The following is a 20619-nucleotide window of genomic DNA, read 5'->3' on the forward strand; positions in this document are numbered from 1 at the left end:
GCTGTAAAAACCCTGCATACAGGAATGGATACAAATTCAAGCATTAGCACATTGCTAATTACAGCGGGTCGCCTTTAATAAATTCTTTCCTGACATATGAGTTCCAGCTCTGTAAAAGAGGAAGAATGTTGCATGAGGGAAAAACATTAAGCAATACTGCAGACTTTTGCTTTAAGTGAAATGCTTGGGTTGTGTAAAGGAATACTATAGTATAATATGTATAAGATTCATACAGGGTACAAAAGTCCCCTTGTTTGACTTAAAGAGAATACCCATTTCAAACTTTCACACATTTTCTGGCTGTCTGAGCCATGTTTTCTGGGAGTAAATAACTTAACAAGCAGTCAGACTGTAAAAGCTGCACGTCAGCTGCAGAGCTTTTTGTGGGTTATTTGACATGTTGTTGTTTTGTGTCTCCTTGCTTCTTTTAGTGTTTTAGTAAAACCAGTTTCCAAAATATGCTCTGCTCCGAGCTCTGGCCTTATTCGCACAGAAATAACATTGTGGTATCATAGTCGAGTCCTCTTTTTATTTGTTTTAGGGGTGGGGCAAGCTTTCCCCCCATGTTTCTGGCCAAAAGAGAAATTTATTTGCTATTTCAAATGTTACATGATCAGAAGCAATTGGTTATCATGACCCAATTATATGTCCCAGGCTTCTGTCCACTTGGATGCAGAGCAGCGTAAGGTTTATCTGATCCTACATATTGGTCCCAGGGCGGTTTCTTAGTTGCTTTCTGTAACAAAATACTCCAAAGGAGCAGGTTAAGTTCAAGCTAGGTTTACAATTTATTGTTAATATGCAATATTACAAACTGAATCAACTGCACACGAAAATCCATGCAAACTTTATTAGTTTGAATCTAGAGTGTCAGTCAGATGAAACATAAAGTAGAGAGTAAAAAGTAGTTCAGGTAAAAATACTTTTTAAAAAAAAAAAAAAAAAGAAATTCACAGTGAAAACATTCAGCCTATGGGCCTGTTCAAAAGAAAATGCGTTCGTGGAGAGGCTACACACTTTGGCCTGTGCACCATTTGCCAAATTGTAGACGATAATAATACATAATTCCACACTGGAGTGTGTTTGCAGTCATTTAAAACAAGCCCACAGCGTTGACATAAATCAGTGTATGTGTGAAGCTCGTATACCTGCATGTCTGCACACTGCAGGTTTGACAAGAGACAGGTCTGAGGGGATTTCACCATAAAGGTTAGGAACCGTGAAATATCTGAGAAGTGCTGGAACCACTCTCCTCTCCAAATTATAGCCGAATGCATGCTATACAGTCTTAGTGGTTGAGGGGAAACGCCTTGGCAGTGCATAAAGGGCTCAGTGTGCAGCTGAAATGACCGTGTGACTCCTGAAAATAAACAGGAATCAAATGGAGTGATTGATCGAATAAATTAACCTCAGCAGCAAGCAGCACGCTCTCTCTCACTTTCTGTGTCTCCCTCTCTCTCTCTCCCTCTCACACACACACACACACACACACACACACTCTCTCTCATCAGGTCCAATGACCAGCCTTGTTGAAAAACAGACACTTGCTGCTGTTTGCTCCGGTGTTCAGACCAGCTGCAATTTAGGTGTAAGTGTGTTCCTCAGCAGTGTGGTGGTAGTGGCCGGGCAGTGGAGCACTGATTGGTTAAGGCTTTTTTTTTTTTTTTTGCCTTAACCAGTGTTCATGTTCAGATTATTTTGTTTAAGATAAAAGCAAAAAAACTAATTTTAGCCAGATGAAAACAGCTTAGCTGCTAGTTGAAGTTCAATAAACCAGTTTCTATTTTATTTCTGTCTAATACTGTTCTTTGATTCTTTGATCAAGTGATGAGTTTGTGAATAATATTTGATTAAAGCATTAATTAAACATTAGGTAGCAAAGCACAAAACCTCGAATTAAATTACACTGGTTTCATGAGAAACTTTATTATTATATAGTCAGTGTTGACTCAGAAGCTTTTCCAACCTGATAAAGAGTAAAATTATTTGATAATATTATATTTTCATATTTAAACTGACTGTCAAATTTATATATCATGGAGAATTCTAATATTGAGTCTTTGTGCTTTAAGTCAGCAGCCTACAGACCATAGTTTATTTACAGTGTGTAAGTATATTATTTACTAGACCATACATTCATGGAGGCTGCTGCTGCTCCTGCTGCATGTTGAAAAGGTGTGTCATGAAAAAAGATAGAAGTGATATTCTTCTCTACCTGGTTTAGTTAACGCTGGTATTTGCCCTGTGATGATCATCAGCTGAAGGTGATGCTCCACTCACCTTTTAACTGCCTGTTAAATTGCTGCGTTTTGTGCAGGCCTGTATATTCTACACTGGGGCTGAAATGTAAACGGTCCAGTTTGATGAACCTGCCGACCGGTCAGAGCCTTCTGGAAATCAAGACAAGACTTACACACACACACACACACACACACACACACACCCTCTGCCCCGCCCCTTCATCCCCACCCCTCCCTGCTGCTTGCCTGTGCGGTTTAGTGAAATCTCCTCCTTGCTCTATAGGATAGCCCTGGCCTCTGGGGTAACAAGATAGATGTAAACAACCAATTATTGGATAGACCCTCATTCATATCCCCTTAACCAGTGTAGACACAGAGGTTCTGGTTTTAATAATTTCCCTCTCTCTCGGCCCAACATTTGGATGTCTGTCTGAAAGAATGTTACTCATCAACCCCTTGTTGCGCTTGTCTTAGGTCAGTGCATGTAGCAGTCTTATGGGATAAAAGCCACATCCCCTCCTACGCAGCCCCACACCAACACATAGACTTTGCAACACACACCAAAACACACATCTTGCAATAATCAGCTCAATTAGTGGAGGTCGTGGTGGAGAGTGGCCGAGGTGAGCGGTGGGAGGTTGTGAAAATAGCGGGTTGGCTATTAGAAGAAACGTGATCTCCATTCATCAGCGTGCGTAATAATTACCGTTTCAGAGCTGGAGCCCTCTGATCAGACTGATCAGTGGAAACAAGTGGTTTACAAACACTGTCAAGGGCCAGACACTGGGCCCCGATTTGCCTTGTCACTGCTGGTGCACACAGCCAGGCGTTCTGACCATGAACAGACCAGCACAATGAAGATGCACTACACTGTTTGTATCTACACTCTAGTTTGTTTTAACTTTTTCGGGAGCAGGTGTTGATCTAGAAGATGTCAACATGATGAGTGGGACAGTCTCTGCAGGGAGAGATTATCTCAAACTTTCTTATATAAAAATGCCAAAAAAAAAACAAAACAAAAAAAAAGACCCACACTGAACACGATCTTATCCCACAGTACTCCATCTGCTTTGATTTAATGTTTGGCAGTAATTACAAAGAGGGTTAGACACCTGCTATACTTATATACCTGTTTCCCAAACAATAATCCTCGTATAGTGTGTCATCTCATCAGAATGACATCTAATGAGAGCCCCAAGATGGGGGGCCATCCTAAACTCAATCTGGGGGCATGGGCCCTATTTTAGTTACATCTGCACCATCATCACCCAAAAATAATCCAAATGACTAAAGACAGAGTGCGGCAGGGATGAGCTAGGCTCACAGGCCCTCCTGTAGGGAAGCAAAGAGCTCAGCAGCCAGCAGTTAAAGCAGAGGTGACGGACTTTACCAAAAAAAAAGAAAATTAAGAACAAAGCTAAAGGAATAAAATGTAGCAACATGTCAGTTTCCAATAACAGCCTCACGGTGAGTATTTAAATACATCTTTAAATGAATGAAAAGGCTTTGAATGAATGGCCTTTGATGTGAAACGCATACATAACCTCCCTGGAAAATAGAGTGACCACTGTGAGAGAGACGGCAGCGCCTCTCTCACCGGTGGGAGAGCCTCCTGTGTGTTTTGGGCTCAGTTACGAGGCCTTTAGGTGTTTGTGTTAGATGGACAGAGATGATACGTTTTATCATGAAATCGGTTTAAAATGTCACGTCTGTCAAACCGAGTCGCTCATATTTTCACTCATCGCTGTCGCGTCTCTGCGCCGCAGCTCTCTGCACATTTTCTCTCACTGGCTCAGTCCACACACGAAAACACATTCAGAAAGTGATTTAACTGTACATCTGCTAGGTTTTATCGCGGTAATATGTGGCCTGCTATTTTTTTCTTTAAATACATTATCATCATTATAATTATTATTAGTAGTATTATTTATTGCGTCTCTTTTCTGATGTATTTTACGTGGAAGTCAAATAGACAGTAGGCTACATGAGCATACATTACATACAGTATGTGTGTAAGGTTAAATTGCTTCCTTGTTTTTCTCACTATCCATTTCAGCCGAAGCCCGGTCCCCTGACGATTACCATCAGTCAGCCTAATGCCCTAATGCTCTCTGAGATCTGCGCTTCAGGCGAAACCCAAGTCAATTTATTAAACAGAGGGAGAACACAACACGGAAACAGGGATCAGGCTCCTCTTACAGGACTCATCTCTTGCGATAAACTAACTTCATAATTACGCCAATAATTCATTTTAAAGAGCCGCGACTTAGATGAAATAGCTCTTCGCTATCAGGCCGGTGCAGAGGAACAATACTGACAAATTGCTCTGGAGCAAAAGTGAAGTTGAGACCTGAGCGAAAAATGATTCTGACATCACTAAAAAATATTTTTTATATACCCCTGAGATTTGAAATAGCTCCTTGCTGGGACTTGTGCTGCTTATATTTATTTGCAACCTGTTTTTTGAAAATATAAAATGTAGGCCTGACATACATATAATACCTAACAGTTATAATAATAATAATAAAATATTGATAATAGCCTAATAATAAAAATAATAATAATGAAAGCTTTAATTTTTGCACACTACTTGTCATTTCATTTTCTCTCTGGAGTGGAATATGTTTGAGTTTTTTTTTTTTAAAGTCCACAGGTAGCCTAACTTTAAGCTGAAACAGGTCTGCCGGCTGAGACAGAAGTAGTGGTGTGTGTGTGTGTGTGTGTGTGTGTGTGTGTGTGTGTGTGTGTGTGTGTGTGTGTGTGTGTGTGGTTTGAGGCAGCAGTGTGGAGTGATGTGATACTGAGTGCGGGTGTAACTGACAATCGTGTCTCTAATGAAGAGGTCCCATGGTGAGGCGATAGAGATCTAACTGGTCAATCTTTGGCCCAACAGTCAATAACACACATGCCTGTCCGTGTGACACACGTCTCCGTCGCACCTGACAACGGCCACGACACCACAACAAACCGAAAGACCGTGATTTTGTGCCACTCTTCTCTCTGCAGCCTGGAGAGCAGAGGTCTGTCGCCGGAGAAAACATTTCAGCAAGCATCGCATCACTTTCTCCTCAGTGATTCACAAAAGCTCCTCTCTCTAAAATCCATCCCCTCACTGTTTCCTACACCTCTCCTCTTTGTTTCTCCCAATCATCATCACCACCATCATCATCATCATCATCATCGAGTTGAAGTGATTACTCAGGTCCTCAACTCTTTGTGATTCTGATGATCTCTGGCTTCATCTTCCTCCGCTGCACTAAACCGTGTCAGCCAGATGACTTCGATACAGACGGAAATGTTTCTCTCACCGGTGTCCTGGATGATGCCGTTTCTCTCCTCTCCGGTTGCCCGGCTGACTCTCCTCCTCTGCTCCCTGTCCAGGAACCCGCACAGCACACCCGGACTCCTCCTGGCACCTCCAGATTCTGTGCGCTCCTGCAGCCTCTGCCTCACCCCTCATTCAGATATTCATTATCATCTTTGTTGTCACATGCATTGAAGAATCGACCTTATCATGGCAACATGCAATCGACCAAAGAACAACATTCACTTCGTGCAAAAAGATCATATTTATACCAGATTAGAGTTGTTTTTTTTTTTTTTTTAATCCTTTAATTAGTTATAATTAGTTACCAGACGCGCTTGCAGCTGATTTATGGATATTATAGCGCACAGTTCGTAGGCTGTACAGTGCAGTGCATGCAAAGTTATCAAATATATTTGATAAATGCTTTCTAAAGCAAAAGCTGTCTGGACCTCTTCGAAGGTCTAAAATGTTTTGTTTATTATTATTATTACAGTAGCTGGCGAGAGGAGTCGACTATTTCCAATTACCTTAGAACCCACTTCACTAAAATACCTTTCTAAAAAGTTAACTGATACTTTTTTACAACTTCAAACGAAGGCAGATAAAATAGATCTAAATAGATTGGAGGTAGCAAACATAAAACGCCGCCCTAAGTTATTTTTTATTTATATTTATTGTATTGTTTGCTTCATAGTAGCCTCCATAAGGAGGTCAGGTATCTCTGCGAGCGTTTCATTAGACGCTGCATCGCTTGTTGTCTGCAGTTGACGGTAACTTCTCCCATGAAATGATGAACGTAACTAACTTTAAAGTTTCCGGGCGTTGTGGAAATCTTGATTGATATGTGAGAGCTGCCAGGGGCCGTGAAGACATACTGCAGCAGGCTCTGTGCGCTCTGGCGCCATCCTTCCCCCAGCTGCTGGATCGGCGCTGCTCTCCCTCTCCACACTCTCCCAGCTCTGCGCTCTTTGGCTGCCCGAGGTGTCTGTCAACGTGACGGCAAACAGAAAAAAAACTGTTTTAGAAGAAAAATCTGAGCAATATTTCTATTGGTAGGCGGGCGTCTCTTGAAGGGAACAATCGGGTTGACTTTGCCAGGGAGCCACCTCAAAGCATATCAGGTTACTTTGAGTGACAGCGTAACCATGGCAAATAATTTGACTAAGGCTATTGTCTTATCCTCACCATCCCCGGGTCAAATAACCGACCAATCAGAGTTCATATAATCGCTTGTCTTGCCAGCTTAGAATAATATTATTAAAACGAGCCAGCGAGCCCGGTCTGCGGGAGTAGGTTATGTTGAAACGGCATAGAAAAGGTGGAGGAGGACGGTGGAAGGAGTAGCAACTTTCTCTCTTTCTCACTAACTTTATGAGGAGCTGTCGCCTGGGGTTTTGCACGGCTGAATGGACTTGAGTTTATTCCTCAGTACGCAGTTGGATATTACCTCGCCGTGGTCAGTTTAAGTTTTAGCCTGCTCTTTTGGGGACCTTTTTGTCGCTTATGGACTTAATGCGTTTTGATTTAATGTGAGACTGAGAGGAGAGACGTGGAAGTAAGGCACAATATAATCTGCAGTGGTTTACGTTGTCGCCATGTCCATGCTTCCGACGTTTGGTTTTACGCAGGAACAAGTTGCGTGTGTCTGCGAAGTCCTCCAACAAGGAGGGAACATCGAGCGGCTGGGGCGCTTCCTCTGGTCGCTCCCGGCGTGCGAACACCTCCACAAAAATGAGAGCGTCCTCAAAGCGAAAGCCGTAGTGGCCTTCCACCGGGGGAACTTCCGAGAGCTCTACAAGATTCTGGAGAGCCACCAGTTTTCGCCGCACAACCACCCGAAGCTGCAGCAGCTGTGGCTCAAAGCGCACTACATCGAGGCGGAGAAGCTGAGAGGCCGCCCGCTCGGCGCCGTGGGGAAGTACCGCGTCAGGAGAAAGTTCCCCCTGCCCCGCTCTATCTGGGACGGAGAAGAGACGAGCTACTGCTTCAAGGAGAAGAGCCGGAGCATCCTCCGAGAGTGGTACACCCACAACCCGTATCCGTCTCCGCGGGAGAAAAGAGAGCTGGCCGAGGCCACGGGACTCACCACCACGCAGGTCAGCAACTGGTTCAAAAACCGACGGCAGAGAGACCGAGCAGCGGAGGCAAAGGAAAGGTAGGAGCAAACACTGCATTTCTCAGAAAAGGCTCATCTTGTTCTTTTTTTTGTTATTATGACATCAAGCAAGAATAGGCAGAGTAATATTCATTAAGTTAAAGTTCAATACAAAAGATGTTGCTGAGTCACACACAACCACTGTTACCACTGTGCGCTTGTGCAATATAATTTCTGGCAGTTTATTGCTTTGTCCAAACAATAATATATATTTGTTTTAGTTCTTGACTAATCGTCCAAGTCCTATCCAGGCACCTGTGTCTATTTGTGGCAAATAATATTCGAAGGAGCCCCTTTCTCAGACTTTAAGGTTTAGTAAACTTGTGATAATTGTGCATGCCGTGCGTAAAAGTTGAAATGCGGAAAATTAAAGGCTCGTTGTCAGGTAAATTACAAGGTTATAAAAGCTACATTTACCCCACTTTTATGTTTTAGTCATCACACTTATTATAAGATGAACATTTGACTTTCACGTTCAGATCAGAGAAGATATACTTTAACCCTCCAGATACTGCAGTGGTGGATACGGAGGAAAAACATCTCAGAACATGTTTAAAAGTTGTTTTGCGGTGTGATTTGTGTGCCGGGCTCTGTGTCCTCCACATGAGCCCGGTTGACATTTCATTCGGAGTCGTTTGTACTTTTCAAAGTTTGGAAATTACACAGGCAGGCGCGCAGAGAGGTCTGGGAGACGTGTTTTAGTCAGGTGTTCGCTGGGTTGGTGTCTTCTTTCACCCTCTGGCCACTAATTCGGGCTGAAAGCTCCACGTAAATCATGTCCTCCCACTAAGAAAAGCCTTACTCACCACTGCAAACATATGAACTATGCCATACGCAACATGCACATGTTTAGCAATAATTAGACCTGTCATTTAATCAGATGTCTAAAGCCCCTCTTACCCACAGTGATATGCGTCTTTACCCGCAGGTCCCTCTGGTTTGATCCATTTGCTATAAATACAAATGATTAAAGCAGGGCCAACAGGCAAATAGATTAATTATTTTTCAGGCACAGGTTAGCATTAGGACCATTTACTGTAACTCTGTGCACCGCTGTGGTCAACTGAGCGATAGCCTCTAATTATTTCAATGACTTCCTAATTGTTTGCACCTTGGAACATGTGTGCATGAATGCGTTACTGATAGATGCATTAATAAATCATTCGACTAAACATTTATACTTGAATGAGGCTTATTATGGCTCTTGTAAATATGGCGCAACCTAATTAATATCCCAGTGCACACAGGAGCATGGACAACACTGTTTTTTGCATGTGTGTGTGTAGGCCTACGTGTTTGTCTTTTAAGAATTCAGTAGTTTTTTTCTAACAACTTTGAAATAATTAGTTTAACCGGGTTTACACGTATTTAATTTTAGTTTTATTAACTTTTATTTTCTAGTTTTTATTCAGTGTGATCTGGATTGTAGATGGTTTTAAAAAGTGTTGCAACTTGATCACATTTCTCAAACATTCTCCTTCCTTGCTGTATAGTGTGTGTGTGTGTGTGTGTGTGTGTGTGTGTGTGTGTGTGTACGAGTTTGTCTGCACTTTGACCAGACTAACAAGTGATTGTGTTTTCTGCTCGCAGGGAAAACAACGAGAACTCCAACAGCAATAGTCACAACCCATTGACTTCTTCCATGAATGGAAATAAAACTCTATTGGGGAGCTCGGATGACGATAAAACACCCTCCGGGACACCGGATCACACGTCTTCGAGTCCGGCTCTGCTCCTCGGCTCAAACGCCGGTTTACCGTCCCTGCACGGCCTCGCTCCCCCGCCGGGACCCAGCGCCATCCCGGTACCGAGCGGTGCAGACTCGGTGCACCATCACCACTCATTGCACCATGACACCATACTGAACCCTATGTCTTCTAATCTAGTGGACCTTGGCTCTTAAAAAAACGGCATCGAAGGGGGACAGAGAGCACAGTTTCTTTTGTTTTTTTTAGTTTTTTGGGGGGTTTTTTGTTTTGTTTTTTTGTTGTTGTTTTTTTTTTTTTTTTTTTTTTTTTTTTGGAAAAGTGATTTGCAAGGTGGCGTGAGAGGAGCTTTGAGCACTTGCTGCAAGATGCAAGTCAGCCAGACTGGAAAACTGCGAACAGCCACCCTAACGAATCATTTAACATTTAAAGTCTTTTTAAGCAAGTGGGAGAAATCTGCCAGCAAGCGCAGCAGGTCCACCTACCCCCCAGTCAAACTTCCACTTGTTTCGAGGATTTTCTAGAAGCAAGTGTCAAAGCAGAGCACTTAAAATTTCGAAACAGACCAACTTGAAACAGTCGCCTTTCTCAACCTGTTGGCATATTTTCTCATAAATTCTCTCATATTCTCTGAAAGGACAATATAACTCAAACGATGCACAGGTTTGAGGTGACATGACTTGATAAGACGGATCATTTTTTTTTTTTTTTTTTTTTTTTTTTTTTGCAGTGGTGGTGCAGACTAAAGGTGAGGTGGATTTAGGTCGTTTTAGGAAATAAAAGAAAGAAAGAAAGAAGAAAAAAAGGGAAACGTATTTTACCGGAATGTAATAACGTAACGTGTTATATTGTTGAAAACAATAACAATAAAATGTCTTAATTCTTGTTACAATTACCGTTGTTATTTTAGGGGTTTAGATGTATCAGCAGACTCTATAGGAACCGAGTTAAAGGTACCCCATCGCCTTTTTGTTTACATAGGGTTTTCCAAGAGAGCCATAAGCAATTCACTTTTTTTGAGTGGGGTGGGTTGGGGTTGATGGGGTATGATATCTCAAGTGTTTTATAAGAGCCATGATAAGATGCAATATCTTAATCTCTTGATATTATTATTATTATTATTATTATTATTATTATTACTATTATTATTATTATTATTTGCATTTTCATTTGGAAAGAGACTGCATGTAAACTTTGCGATAAATGATGAAACATAAAACGATTCACCTATAGTTTCATATACCCTTTACAATAAAAGAAAAAGAACTACATGGATTAAAATCGAGGATTTCTTTGATTCTGAATGATTCTTGACATTTTTCGTTTATATCCCTGCGGGTCGCCTCCTTATCTATATGTAAGATGGGTGACATTGTCAAAAGTATTTACAAAAAGCAAACATTCCCACATTATAAGTGGCAAATGTCAACCTTTACACCATCAGAGGATGTTTGTCTACTGGATAATGTGTGTGTGTTTTTCAAAAACATTCATTTGCGCTTTTAATGGAGGATTTTTAAGGATTAGGTCTAGTTCTGTTTTCACCTTGATTGCAGAAATGCACATATATAATACACCCAAGCTATAATTCTGAGCTGAGCCAAAGCTGGTTACATTTCCTCTGGTTTATGAATGAGCTCGGAACCACCAGTTCCTTCATAACGTCAGGGAAAAGTATAATCAGATAACATTACAAAAAACCTGGAGCTCTTAGCCTTTGACACATATGCCTGCCCTCAGAAAGGGGATATTGTGCTTTATGTGTGGGCAGTCTGCCGGCGTGCACTGGTCGGTATCCCGGGATTATCCGCCGTCTAATCATAAATGCTGCGGGGGAAGTCGTTACGGTGGATATAACTATCTGTTTCTCCTCATTCCCCAATTCATTCCCAGGCTCGTGGAAATACAGAGGAGGAAAATACGCAGTAAGCAGAATACCAATGTAATCTCCTTTTTAAATGTAGGGAATATATTTTAGTATGAGTAAACACATCTATTAAAGGAGAGAGTTTTTTTCATAGACAGGTTTTTCCAATGATGATCGCTGACTTAAGGTCAAAGTTCACCTGAGTCATGATGTTAAAATGACAAAATGAAAGAGGAAGAAAAAAAAAGAAGACAAATGTCGACACTCGGTGCAGTCCTTTGTAAAAACAACACCAGTCAAGAGACTGACGCATGTGGCGTGTGGCCGTCGAGGCAGGGCCGAGCTCCTCCGACCGGGAGCCTTGATGTTGGAGTGATGACACCTTATCTCTGCGCTGGGCTCAGGAGAACAAAAGTGCCGTAGTGTTTGGCGGAGAGAGAGAAAAAACACAAAACTGGAAACGGGCGTTGAAAGAAGACACTTTGTTTGAACAGCCGTGTAACCCCCCCCCCCCCCCCCCCCCCCCCCCCCCGCCCCTCCACCTCCACCTCCACCTCCACCTCCACCTCCTATTTGCGGAAAATAGCAAACATGCGTAATTACAAACCCCAACTCGCAATGACAGTGACTTTGAAGATGTGATATGTCAGCGTATTAGTTTACTGGATGCTGTTTTTTGTTTAGGCTGGCTGGGGAACTATTTTCTTTTAAAAACGTCAAACAACAGCAAAGGAACATTATGGCGGAGTAATAAATTCCCTTATAGGCCCGGGCAGCTCTGACTGGGAGTGTAAATATGAATATGCCCCCCCCCCCCCCCCCCCCCCCCCCCCCCCCCTCGACTGGAAACGCCGAGGATCAGTCGCACCTTGTTGTGTAGGCTACAGCTTCTGGCGCATGAAGGTCAATTACACATGCAGCTCAAAGCCCCCACTTTGTAATTAACGAGGACTGCGGTGCATATGGGTCCACTCAAAACAAGCCTATAACAGCGGCTTGTGAGGAGACATAACACGGAATAGTTGGTCTCTCACCAAACCAACCCTGTAACCCCGCGAAGTGCTGCGAGTTTCGTCTCCTGGTACTTTCGCTCTCTCTTGTTTCCCATAAGGCTTGAAACGGGAACTTGAACTGGCATTGTGAGTGCGGCATGTGTGCCCATGGAGGGGAGGAGTGGCTATTAAAAGTTTTTTTTGGGCAGAAGATGTTAGGAAAATCCGCCAGTGTTGAAGAAAAGGCCTAACAAGGCGCGCACTAGTTTGGCTCCGGCGGGCTGTCTGACGGGAATGATGGCCGGCCCTGAGAGCAGCAGAGGAGTCAGCATAAACACTTAGACAGGTGCGGACTCGTCGGGGTTTCTCGCTCAAATTCATCTGCAGGCTATTTAATCGCCTGTCAATTCAACACAGAGTGAGGATGTTGCGGATATTAAACGTCAAGTGCTGAGGCAAACAATCTTGTAGTGGAGTTAGTCCCACTTCGCCCCAGGACTCGAATCATGAAGCAATCAGGAGGGAATGTTGAATCGTGGCTTTGTAAAGATCACGTCTATTCACTTTCATAGATTATGAAAGAAAGAGTTGGTCTGAACTGAGATCTGTTGCTGCTCCATGACTGATAGGCCCGGGCCAAATCAGGAATGAGTTATTACTGTCATTATTACATCACTGCCTAATCATTAGCACTAAATGCACTCTCTTATACTGAAGAGCCAACAGACATGAAATGTGTCGGTATTATATTATTATAACTTTTTAAATAGACATTTTTATGCATTTTGACTACGCTGTTTTATTGCATCTTATAATTAAATGACAATATTTTTTCATTTTAAAAAATCTTAATTTTTTTATTGGAAAATCAGCAGCGAAATAAATTCCCTTAATTTCCGTGTCTGGTTCAGGCAGATGAAATTTAATTTTAAAGTTCCTCTGCTTCAGTTGGTTTCGCTAATATAATTAAATATACTGACCTGACATTAGCAGAAGTTTTCGTTCTTATTTTGTACTTTTTTATTCCTTATTAATTATTATTTTTTCCTGCGGTAATTATTTGCAGTTGTCAGGTCTATTGCTCATTAAATGACGAAAAAAAAATGAGTAAAGAAATCAAGAAAAAAGAGGCAGATCAGTGCAGCCACATGAAGACATTAGGCTGATCTTATATTGTTCTTATATCAAAGATTCTCTCAGAAACGTGCATCTGGATACAAGGATTTCTGAGTATAATTTGGTCGATGCCTATTATGCTCCAATTTTTGAAGGAGGGGGTTTCCGTTGAAATACTTAGCAAATGTTATAGTTATTACTTTTACGACCCACATTACTGTAAAAAGGTGCACAGTGGGTTACCTGCCTGTTGAGAGGGTGGACGGGAGCTGTCCTTATGTAAGACATAAACTGGTGGCTTATTTTAAAATTCAACCCGAAATGCAGAAAATGAAAGGCTTGTTAAAATTGACTGAGATTTGTCGATGAACACAGTGATGCTCTGCTTCACCTTCACAGTAAACACACTAACTGCACTAACTGACAAACTGTGGAGAAGATTGAGGAAGCAGCCATTGCAAAGAGAGTAGATGATCACAATGAGCAGTGAGTGAAGTCATGTATGGGGTCACTGTTGTAAGGTAAAACATTTGTATTTCAAATTTTTTCCAAATAAGAAAAAAAGCCAAAAAAAAGTTAAATGAATGTTGATGCCATTTCTGACATTATCCAAACTGATTTTTTCTCAGTCCAGTGAATGAACAGATCATCTTTTAACTTATTTGATGCACAGAAGTCACCGAGTCAGGATACAAGGCTTTCACCCAGCAGCATGATGTGATAAGCATCAGAGCCTCATTAACCTGGGAGTTTTATAAGTGATGTCAACACTGTCAGGTACAGTGATGATAGTTATAATGTGACACATTATTGGCCCCAGTGGGAAAATTCTCTTTTCACTTAGACCCCACTCAGGGAGGTCAGAGGTCAGACTTTTATAGCAGCTGCCTCAGAGCTGGAGGAGATTCACTATTTTTGCTCAAGGAAACTTCAGCAGAACAGAGAGGCTTAAACTCAGGTCCTGTGGGCCATGGGTGGTTTGTCAAACCACTGTCGCAGTTTAAAGATGAAATCCACTGGTCTTAAGATAACCCGAATGATCCTGCAGACAAAATGTGCAGCAGGTGACAAAGCTCTGATTCCAGTCACTGTCCCGGTTAACTGTCAAAACTTAAAGCTTGACTGGCTGTAATGATCGTAGAACAGTGCACAACAAATATTTCTGAAACAAATGATGGCACCGAGTGTGAACAGTTAACAATTCGCACCACTTGTTGCTTCTGGAGGTTTGTGGCTGCAACAACTTAGTAAGACAGCTGGGATTAACATCACTGATATACTGTGACTGCAAAGTGGAAAGTGAGTTCAGATGACAGAGGGACATCGACTGGTTGCACCCTCACTATCATTCAATGCTCACTTTTCACTGTGGGCTTCCACAGCAATGCAAAACAGTGTGTGTACCAATTTATTTATAACTTCATTTGTTTTAATTTTGAATGATAACCTGATCTTTTACATTAAAAATACATATTTTTATGCATCATGTAACATATAGCCGGTCCAATGTGTTTATCATATTCACTTTTACTGGATCTGAACTGCACATAGACTTCAGTCAACAGTTAGTGAGGAAGACAAACTCTTCCCTCTCCTCTGGTTGCAGGTAACAGCAGACCATTCATAAACACAGATGAAACTATCATGTGGAATGAGAATAACATGTTTAATACTGAAATTCCTCTTTGAGGATGTAATGTATGATTTAATGTAAAAACCATGACTGGATAATGTAAGAGCTGCAATTGCATTGCCAGGAGGAGGAGAAGCAGGACAGTAAACAATTTGCTCTAAAAGGTAAAATACCAGAATGCACCAAATTTAACTTCTACCTTTAATAATTTTACCAAACTAAGTTGTGATTTTTTTAGCATCAAGTATAATGCACGAGCAGTATAAAATAGTCTTTTGTGTTTTTCTATTACACACAGTTCATTTTGGAATAAATGTCATAAAATCTTTTTAAAAAATAAATTACCTAATGTATGAAAATAATGTTGAAGCTTTATAGTGATTCGTATGTGATGGTGGAAAATGCCAGCTGAGCCAAGGGGGATTTGGGCTGCACCTAAATATATCACGGATTCAAATATAACTGGAAATGTTTCACAGACTGTCTGATTTTGGCTGATGAAGTCATTCCAACAGGCGAGACTGGGCCGGTGTTTACAGGCATACATGAATGGCTGAAAGAATGAAAGTTCATCAGTATTACGATGGCGGTTTGTGCCACACAAATCTTTGTTCTCAGAGCCTCACCCAAAATCAACCCTGTATTTTGGGGGAAAGCTCAAACACAAGCAGACCTCAGGGTAAAATATAAACTTTGAAGGCAAAGCCAACCCAAACTCCAGCACCAAAATTTAAAACACAGGTTGTCCTGGTCTGCCAGGTGAAAATTTCGAACACAGGCTGGGAACCTGTAATCGCTCCAGAATTAACTGACAGGTATTTTACAGTAATGCATTAAGCAACACTGTAAAATAATAATAATAAATCAGTGTTTTCTGATGTTGTCTGTGGTTGTTTACATCAGTATTTTTTGTAAACAAAGTAGTCTACATATTTAATTATGATCAGCAGGCACAAACTAAATCATTTTCATTATTTTATTAATAAAAGATTAACGTAATTTCTTTAGTCCTGGGTTACACATTTGGCCTTTAAATTATTTGACTGGTCTATGACAAAAATATATCAGGAACCATACTGTAAATAACAGTAGGCTACTGCAAATAATATACAGCCATTGAGAAAATGGTCAGTGGTCATGGTACCACTGGATATACTCCAAACATTTTGCTTTCAGAACACAAGCAAGTCCGACATGTAAAGCCTCTTCTTTTGGTTTCTATTTAATTTTACGGCACTTGGAGGTCAAACTCGGTGGTGTGTTTATTGATGAGCTCATTGATTTCGGCCTCTCCTCAGCCATTATGCATTTTTTGGTGTATCAGGTGTGTCCCATAAAACAGGATAAAACAGTAGGGGGCTTTGGGAGCGAGGAGGAGGAGACGGGGGGGTAGGTTGGGGTGAGGGTGCATGGTGTAGAGTTACGGTCAAAAAAGAGAGAGAGAGAGAGGGATGGCCAGGGGAGTATGAGCATTAATGCACTCCCCGTGTGCTGGACGCGTACAGTTACAAAACACACACTCTCACACACACATAAGCACACTGCGGGTGCCCTTTGCTCGGGTGAAAGGTCACCTGGCAGACCAGGTCCTGAGACAGGGAGAGACGTATCAACAAATGAAGAGTTCAGAGTGAAACACTGAGCTTCTTTGGCCTCAGTTATACTATTTTAATCTAGGATTAGAATTTATATATGCAACAGTTTATAAATGACAACACACTATAATGTAATTGTCCACAGATATAAGGACATTTTTATGGGGGTACAGTATTTGTGAGCAATTATAAATTCTCACATGAAGACATTTTTTTATAGACATATTTTACTGTATTTTCATTTCATTCATTTATCTGTTTACACACCAGCCCTAAGTGGTTGTGGTTGCCCACAGGAGGAGCTACAGCTGTTGACAGATACACTAATTAACACTTAGATTTCTTACACCTTAATGTTTATATGCTGCTAAATAGAGGCATTTGAAGTAAAGCTTTGCAGTGAGAGCTACATAGATTTTTAGGAGCTTCGGTGTGTGTGTGTTTGAGCATGTGTTGGTCTAAAAGGTGAAGAGGAAAGGGTTGTAGTATTTGTGGGTGTGTGTTTGTACACTTGTGTGTGTGTGTATGTGTGCATGTGGAAGGGGGGGGGGGGGTTGGGGTTAGGAAAGACTCACCTGGGCTTTCTCCCCTACTGTAAATTCCTAGATGGGAGACAGACACGGGCTATTCTGATCGCATTAGGTTCACTTCGATGGCTTTTCCAGCTATTGTCACTTGACACCGTTCCATTAAATCTGTCCACCGTAAAGATTAACTACACCATTCTTTATGCTTTCGCTGGGTGTTCACTCTGAACGCCAAAGGGCAGGTTAAATCATGCACAAGATTTTCATAGTGCGCTGTATTTCACATGCAGCCTATCTAGACTTTTACTTGATGTTATATCAACTAGCAGTACAGAGTGACACCCAGATAAATTATTGTAAAACTAGTCCATTCATCAGTTTAGTCACCCTTTCATTACTGTTGTAGTATCTGATATTATAGTAACATATACACATGAAGATGTAAAATTTGTGAGACAACAGCTCTTTTATATATATATATGAATATATATGATGTCTGACCTCTGCACATTATTAATGCAGCTTGCATTGGCTTTCCTGTCCCATTGACCTTTATGTGACAACATAGCCTGTATCTTCTTTTTAGTGTTCGTAACTGTGTTCTTTACATTGCATTGTTAAGTTAGTAAGTTTTCTTGTTCTAAATATTTCCCTAAATACTTAATAGAAAAAGGAAAGAGTACTAATATAGTAACGAGACAGAGAAAACAGGATTGGTCTTAAACCTTGAACCCTCTGCACTATTACACAACTCTTTTTTAACCTGTATTTGTTGTTGTAAGGAACGGACGGTTATGGAACTTATTCATATCCTGCTCTGGGCTTGTCTGCTCCAGCTCAGGACTGGATTCAGGGAACTTCCCTCTAATTTTGATTAATCAGTGTTGGTGTTGATTGTGCACACTAAGCCTGTCGATCTTAGTGTGTACAGTGCAGCTTCATCTGTTTCCAGCTAAACACACTAACGGGTTCAACCTGCCTGACCGTTGACTCAGCACTCAACTGTGTGTGTGTGTGTGTCTACATGTGTTAATGTTGGCACTTAGCTGAAAAATAGCATCTCATTTGTAGATTACAACTTTAATATCCCTCACAGTTAGGTGGGCAATAACAGCATGGCCACATGTGGGTTGTGGTCGTGTACATGCATTCCCTGCACCTGAGAGGGGAAGGTTTTAACCATAGCAACACATCTGTAAATTGAGGAAAAAAGAGAGGCAAGTGTAAATAAATGCGCCTGCTTGATAAACATGAACTGTTTTATGTGATCCTATGACAACAATAAACACGAAGTGACCTGAGACATAGATGCCCATGAAACCCCCCCCCCCCCCCCCCCCCCCCCCACTCACATACTGTACAGACACACATTGCCACATTGTGTTCACTCCACTTAGTGTGGTGTAGATTTGTTTAAAGAGTAACAAAACCTCAGAACAGACGTGATGAAAGTTAAGTATTTGGTTTTCTCTATAATTTATTGGAAGGCAGCTGAGTTCTGAGTAGAAAGGGCTGACAAGCCCTGAGTAAGCTAAACACTGCTTTCTCCTAGTGATCAGTAAGTGCAACTGCAGGTATGTAAAGAGGCGATGCAGAGAAGACCCACCGACAACAGTGATGAACAAAACTCAAAAGTTAGAACAGCTTGCCTCTGATAACCCTGCAGTTGCATTTTGGAAAAATAGGTACTATTATTACTACTACTAGTACTACTCTGTACTGTAAAAAAAAAGTTTACCAAGTAAAAAAAAATATGGGTAATGGACAGTGCATCAAGTAAAAATATAAAAAGACTTTCTTAAATGGGCTAGAAAAATGCATCTTCATCAGGTTTATACAGAAAAAAATGGAGCAAATTATATAAACAGGTGAATTCATTTATTCATTCATCCACCCGTCCTTTTTTTTAAACAGTGCACATGGTGGCCCAATAAGAGCTATTTACAACCAACACTAGGACAAATAATAAAACACAGAAAACTGCAACTGGAATAAAATCATAAACATCATAAAAAAAACCCAACCAAAAACAGACATTAGACCAGCACTTATAATAATACAATAAATGAAACAATCTGGGGGAAAAGTTTATATAAGGTTTAAAGTTAAGTTCAGGTGTTACCTATTGGTCGCCTGCGGGAACAGTCTGTGTCAGACAGTGATGAATCGTGATAACCCATGGTGGTAATCCCAGCAATTATTGTTATTTCCCATTTCAAGAATATAATTTTTGAGTGATAAAGAAAGTAATTAATGTTCTGTATTGCACTTTATGGTGTTTATTTTGTTTAGAAAAACATGCTTATGCTGCTATGACGTGCTAAAAAGCTCATATTTAAAAATGTGAATGAGTATCTGAGGTCAGATTCATCGAATGTTGGCACTCAGCAACCATGTTAACAATATAAATGATGTATTGAAATCACACGTCTTACATCCACACAAAGTACAGCTAGAGCACTTCAGTATTGTGTAAGTTTCTTTTATTAAAGAAAGATGACTTCGGCAACATGTATACTGAACACACACAAAACCATCTGTTGTTGCTTCCCAGAGCGGACAGATTATGTTGTAGTAACTGAAAGTTTGCAAAAAAAGACAAGATGATGGAAAGAGATGTGGTCACATGATAGCAGATACATTATTAATGGTGGATATAATGTCAGTACAATAGTCATAAATGTCTTTCAAATCCACATTCTTGTTCAGTTTGTGTTTTCATACTTGAGTTAAGTCACCATGAAAAATGTAAAAAAAAAATAGCTGCAGCTCCTTCTTTCTCAGTCCCTCCATCTGTTTCCCATCCCTCCCCGTCGCCCCTCTGTCGTCTTCTTCCTGATAACTTACACTAGACTGGTTTCCAAGCTGAGGACTCCTCTTGTTGTTATCTTTCTTCTCACCCACAGCAGTGGCAGCTGCTTGAAGTCTCTTTTGCTTTGTTGCCGTTCACTTGCTGCTTGATTAGCTTCTCTGCTGCACTTCAAATGCTCCTGGGTTTCAGCCAAAGCAATTTTGTAGTGAGAAATGCAGAAAACATGCCACGGGTATAATTTCACTACACAATGAGAGGTAGGCATAGACCAGGGGTGGGGGTGGGGATGGTGGTGGGGTGTGTGTGTGTGTGTGTGAGGGGGTATCTGTCAGTGACCTTAAAGCTTCTCCATTTGTAATTTATTGTACACTTGACTTGGCACATACACGTGTAACTACTGGAATGGATCTGGAAGCTAGGAGTGCCATCAGCGGCTTGCATAGACAACAGGAAGGCTGTGGATGTATGAATATATACTGTATATACAAAAGCTTTGCATGTAATGCATTATTAATGAAGGCATGCCAAATACTGTCGCTCTTTTGATTTCTTCTGTCTTTCAGGGTTTTTTGGGGTTTTTTTGTCACTTCCATCTTTTCATTTCATGAAGTGAAATGTTCAACTTTGAGCTCATGATGACCCCTTGTGGTTTAAGTACCACATTTCTTT

At 41.1% G+C, this 20619-nt stretch overlaps 1 protein-coding gene and 1 long non-coding RNA gene across 3 annotated transcripts in view; one reads left to right on the forward strand and one right to left on the reverse strand.

The window, feature by feature from the left end:
* Positions 1-6539, reverse strand: part of LOC139622664 (uncharacterized) — a 40961-nt gene extending 34422 nt beyond the window's left edge. Inside the window, exon 1 of one of the 2 annotated variants that reach the window (XR_011691358.1) lies at positions 5549-6528. This is a non-coding gene — a long non-coding RNA (uncharacterized lncRNA). Of the gene's footprint in view, positions 1-5548 lie in introns of both variants that reach the window. The other variant, XR_011691359.1, reaches the window with a different exon arrangement.
* A 271-nt stretch (positions 6540-6810) lies between these two features.
* six2a (SIX homeobox 2a) lies at positions 6811-10705 on the forward strand. The gene is made up of 2 exons (XM_071480152.1): positions 6811-7702; positions 9293-10705. Exons 1-2 carry the CDS (start codon positions 7143-7145, stop codon positions 9603-9605), a joined length of 873 nt encoding a protein of 290 aa, XP_071336253.1. The 5' UTR covers positions 6811-7142; the 3' UTR covers positions 9606-10705.
* The last annotated feature ends 9914 nt before the right edge of the window (positions 10706-20619 follow it).

The sequence above is a fragment of the Trachinotus anak genome, unplaced genomic scaffold (genome assembly GCF_046630095.1).
Source record: "Trachinotus anak isolate AG129_WGS33_773 ecotype Australia unplaced genomic scaffold, CSIRO_AGI_Tana_v1 ptg000007l, whole genome shotgun sequence".
Lineage (NCBI taxonomy): Eukaryota > Metazoa > Chordata > Actinopteri > Carangiformes > Carangidae > Trachinotus > Trachinotus anak.

Bases quoted from the DNA above. Each gene is read 5' to 3' on its own strand.
- six2a (XM_071480152.1), top strand. From the start codon at position 7,143: ATGTCCATGCTTCCGACGTTTGGTTTTACGCAGGAACAAGTTGCGTGT. The intron at 7,703-9,292 runs GTAGGAGCAAAC...TTCTGCTCGCAG, and splicing joins GCAGCGGAGGCAAAGGAAAG to GGAAAACAACGAGAACTCCA.